The sequence below is a fragment of the Pseudochaenichthys georgianus genome, chromosome 14 (assembly GCF_902827115.2).
Source record: "Pseudochaenichthys georgianus chromosome 14, fPseGeo1.2, whole genome shotgun sequence".
Lineage (NCBI taxonomy): Eukaryota > Metazoa > Chordata > Actinopteri > Perciformes > Channichthyidae > Pseudochaenichthys > Pseudochaenichthys georgianus.
Window position 1 is genome coordinate 33,002,737 of NC_047516.1, and position 3,942 is coordinate 33,006,678.

At 46.7% G+C, this 3,942-nt stretch overlaps 1 protein-coding gene across 1 annotated transcript; it reads right to left on the minus strand.

The window, feature by feature from the left end:
* Nucleotides 1-901: 901 nt before the first annotated feature.
* On the minus strand, nucleotides 902-3,025 carry crx (cone-rod homeobox). Its single transcript, XM_034099706.1, has 3 exons — nucleotides 2,929-3,025; nucleotides 1,790-1,941; nucleotides 902-1,537 (listed from the first exon to the last, which is right to left on the minus strand). The coding sequence occupies exons 1-3, from the start codon at nucleotides 3,023-3,025 to the stop codon at nucleotides 902-904; spliced, it is 885 nt and encodes a 294-aa protein (XP_033955597.1).
* Between the last annotated feature and the right edge of the window lie 917 nt (nucleotides 3,026-3,942).

A 3,942-nucleotide genomic window follows, 5' to 3' on the forward strand; every position in this document is an offset into this window, starting at 1 on the left:
AGGAAGAGAAGGCCAAGTGAGTGTGATGGGTGAGACAGAGAGAGACAGAGGGTGATAGGGTAATAATCCCAACTAATTCACTTAGGGCATTGCTGAAGGGAGGCTAAGAGGATTGGAACACTCCCCGAATGAGATCAACTAAAATAACCAAGATGCAGCAGTGGGAGCATGGACAACATGAACATGGCCACTTAACATCCACGTCCCGTCTCCATGATGACCTCTCACCGTGGGTCCTCGTAACTCACTGAGTAATAACCCTGCAAACACAAACTATAACGCAGTTGGAAGAATCTCAATGATTGCCGGTGCACAGAGTGTGAAGTAGATCCTTTTAATAAATGACAAATAAACAGAAACTCTATTTTCTCCATCAAACATGTTGGGATGATAACACTAAAGCTAACACTGTAATACGCAACACACATGCTCAACAATATCTAAACCAAATGACATATTGGAATGTAGCATTAAATAATAATAAATATCTTAAAATGATTAACCCTGAAGGAGGAGATGACTCCCCTTCACTCTAGTGCACATTAAAACAAAATGAACCGCACAGAAGACATGGCTCAATGTGTCTTCATCTGTGTGTCTCGGGAGGAACTCTGGAGGCGCCATGTTCTCTTCTTTAACAAAGCATAAAGAAGAGAACATGCATGATCTGCAGAGAGGCAGCGTGATGACACACACCGGGCCTTCTTCTCCAAAGTCATTCAAACACAATGCATTTCTACAGAGGACACCTTTAGAAAATAAAACAGAATGTTACAAACAGGAAACTGAAGATCGAAGAGAACGAGTCCTCTGGCAGAGCTCTTCTCACTATCTCTCACGGTGACACACGGCGCGTCGATACACATAAACACCACCTTTATCACGCAGCATCATTGAGAGATTACAGGACCTGGAACTTCCAGGAGTTCTGGTCCTTGTGGTCCAGGCAGTCCATTGTGGTGAAGCCCAGTTTCCAGGCCTGCTGGTCCTTGTAGTCCAGGCAGTCCACAGAGGTGAAGCCCAGGGAGGAGGCCGTGCTGTAGCCCTGTGATGACAGCGAGGCCGGGGACTGGCTGAGGGAGCCCCCCATGGAGGGCACTGTGATGGGGCTGAGGGCCCCCACGGTGCCGGACAGCTGCGAGTGCATGGGGGACAGGTAGGCGCTGCAGTCCAGGCCGGTGAAGTAGGAGGTGGTGCTGGCGTAGCCCTGGGAGTAGGCCGACGGCTGGCCGTAGCTCATGGGGTAGGGGGAGGGCCGCTGCATGCAGGGGGCCGAGGAGGCCAGAGGGTCGGGCAGGGGGGAGATGGCCGGGCTCCAGATGGACACGGACGTGTTTCCATGGCTGGAGCTCGGGATCAGGCTGGGCCCTGTCTGGGCCGAGGAGGGGCTGTAGGAGCCGGAGGGGTTAGGGCCGGGATCAGGGGCGTTGACTTCCTGCAGGGGAGAGGCCTTCTTCTTGGGGGGCCGAGGCTTGGACTGGCCACTGCTCTGCTGCAGCTGCTGGCGGCACTTGGCACGGCGGTTCTTAAACCAAACCTGGAGGAGCAGAAGAAAAGATAGCATGTGTAAGTACAGAGAACGTCAGACCTGCTGATACCTGAAGGTGCAAATGTGGGGTACGGACTTCTGAAGGACTTCTGTAACTGAAGTGTCATACTGTAAACGCATCACTGTGCTGCTGTTCTCCTTCTGTAGAGGACATGTGTGTCCTTTAGGTACACCAGTAGCTAACCCACAGACACCTAACTGTATGGCCTCCATCTTGGCAGTAGCCTTCTCTTCCGTTACCTGCACACGTGACTCCGGCAGGTTGATCTTGAGGGCCACCTCCTCCCTCATGAAGATGTCGGGGTAGCGGGTCTTGGAGAACAGCGCCTCCAGGATGTCCAGCTGTGTGCGGGTGAAGGTGGTGCGCTCTCTGCGCTGCTTCCGGGGAGTGGCTGCAAACCCAGGAGACGGAGGGGATTATTATTATTCTGCAGCACAGAGCTGACCTGAATGATGTGCAGCACTCAGGCTCATATTCTAGAGGCAACACGACATGTCATCTAAGTCATTCTTTAGGTGGTTTGATGTTTTCCAACTATGTGTGGATGACAACAAGAACACATGTCAATTTGAACTTCACAGCACATTATGATATTCTTTATAATCCTGACTGTGTTCTGTCGTCAATATGAGGACAGAAGTGATTTTGTGTGTTAGATTGACAGACACTGGTCCTTTCAAGAGTTTCAGTTTTCCCAAAATTACGCTGTATTTAATGTATTTCACTATAGTTTCAATATTTAAAATCACACTGTATATGCCAGATGTTAAATTGTAATCAAATATGACTGAAGAGTTAATAGATGTAGTCATTGTAATGTAGCAATTAGCACATTCATTGTCTCTTGTATATCATCTATCGATCTATTTATCTCAGCGTCACCGACGTCATTACATTTTGAAAGGAAGAGTGAAAAACATAAAGTAAAACAAATCTCTTTCAGATCTATGTGGTTCCCGACAGCCACTGTCAGTTTATGTGAGTTTCAAAGCTTTAAACAATATTCAGTTTATCTGCGAATTAACAAATGTATGTGTTAATCAATGTTACTCACGACAACGTAATACAAATGAGTAATTCATTTCAATCATCGACCTCTCATAACCGCGGGTACACTCATAATTATGTGGTTAAAATCCATATAGTAATGATACTTTGATCGTACAATAACTATTTCTGACATGACTTTTTGTCAGTATTGGCTCTTATGAAACAAAGTGTCATTTATGTGTGTTCGCCGCCGCGTTACGCACAGCCCGCGCGCCTTTACGCACCATGGCGACTGGAATACATGCTTTAAATGACTAAAACAGCAGGAAACACATACTTCACAGTCAATTAAAATCAAATATGAAAGAAAACATAAGTTTATACTTACAAGGATAAGCGATGGTTGTGTGTAGCACGTCCATTCCCTGGCCAGGCAAATTTAACCCGTTCATGGTGTAATGGGGCTGCTTTATGTAGGACATCATCCTGACAGCAGGCGTTTAAGTCCTGTCGGGGACTTGTATGTCGGACACGCAACACAACAACCGAGGGCCCCTCAGAGCTCCACGGGGCCACAGGTCGCGGCTCCTAGTCCAACCCGCGCCGAGTTCACCGGAGGAACCTCCACGTGTGTTGTCTACCTGTAGTTTGAGTCCCTCCTGGTTGTGAGCACAGCGGCTCTCTGCAGCTCTGACTCTCCGGTCTGCGCGCTCTCCGTTAGGTCATCACTCAGGTGAAGTGGCCCGCGTGCTTGTGCGCCTTGGTGAGGTCGCTCTAACTGAGTTCTTCACCGGCACACGCTGCTAATTAGAGGGAGCAAGTGGCTTCGGCAAACCCCTCCCCCCCCTCCCCCCATCCCTCCCACAGACACTTTCAAGTGTCCAAAGCAACAGGCTACAATAAGACAAACCACTTACAACGGGATTTTCATCCTTTTGTATTGATTCGTATATCGATCCACTCATATGGAATACATACAAACTATAAAATAGTAATAAAATAGTTTAAAGAAAATCTTTTAATTATTATTATTTAGAAAAATACTCCAAAAGGTTATCAGTTGTGGATGATTTTGAAAAAATACTTTTTATTATATCACAATGTGAGACAACAAAAACATCATTTTTCTTTCAGAAATGTTTTTGTTTATTAAAAAGCCTTTTTCCTTGAGTTCTTAATTTGTCTTCCTTTAAATAGTTTATTTCCTCTTGATGAGCAACATATCTGCTGCTGCTGCTGCTCATACATTCACACATCATTGGGAGATTACAGTTATCTCCAAAACAGCTCCACACACACACACGCACACACACACACACACACACACACACACACACACACACACACACACACACACACACACACACACACACACACACACACACACACACACACACACACA

Excerpts from the sequence above, each read along its gene's own strand:
- crx (XM_034099706.1), bottom strand. The coding sequence starts at position 3,025 with ATGATGTCCTACATAAAGCAGCCCCATTACACCATGAACGGGTTAAAT. Across the intron at positions 1,942-2,928 it reads CACAACCATCGCTTATCCTT|CCACTCCCCGGAAGCAGCGC; the intron begins GTAAGTATAAAC and ends CTGGGTTTGCAG. Across the intron at positions 1,538-1,789 it reads TGCCGGAGTCACGTGTGCAG|GTTTGGTTTAAGAACCGCCG; the intron begins GTAACGGAAGAG and ends CTGCTCCTCCAG.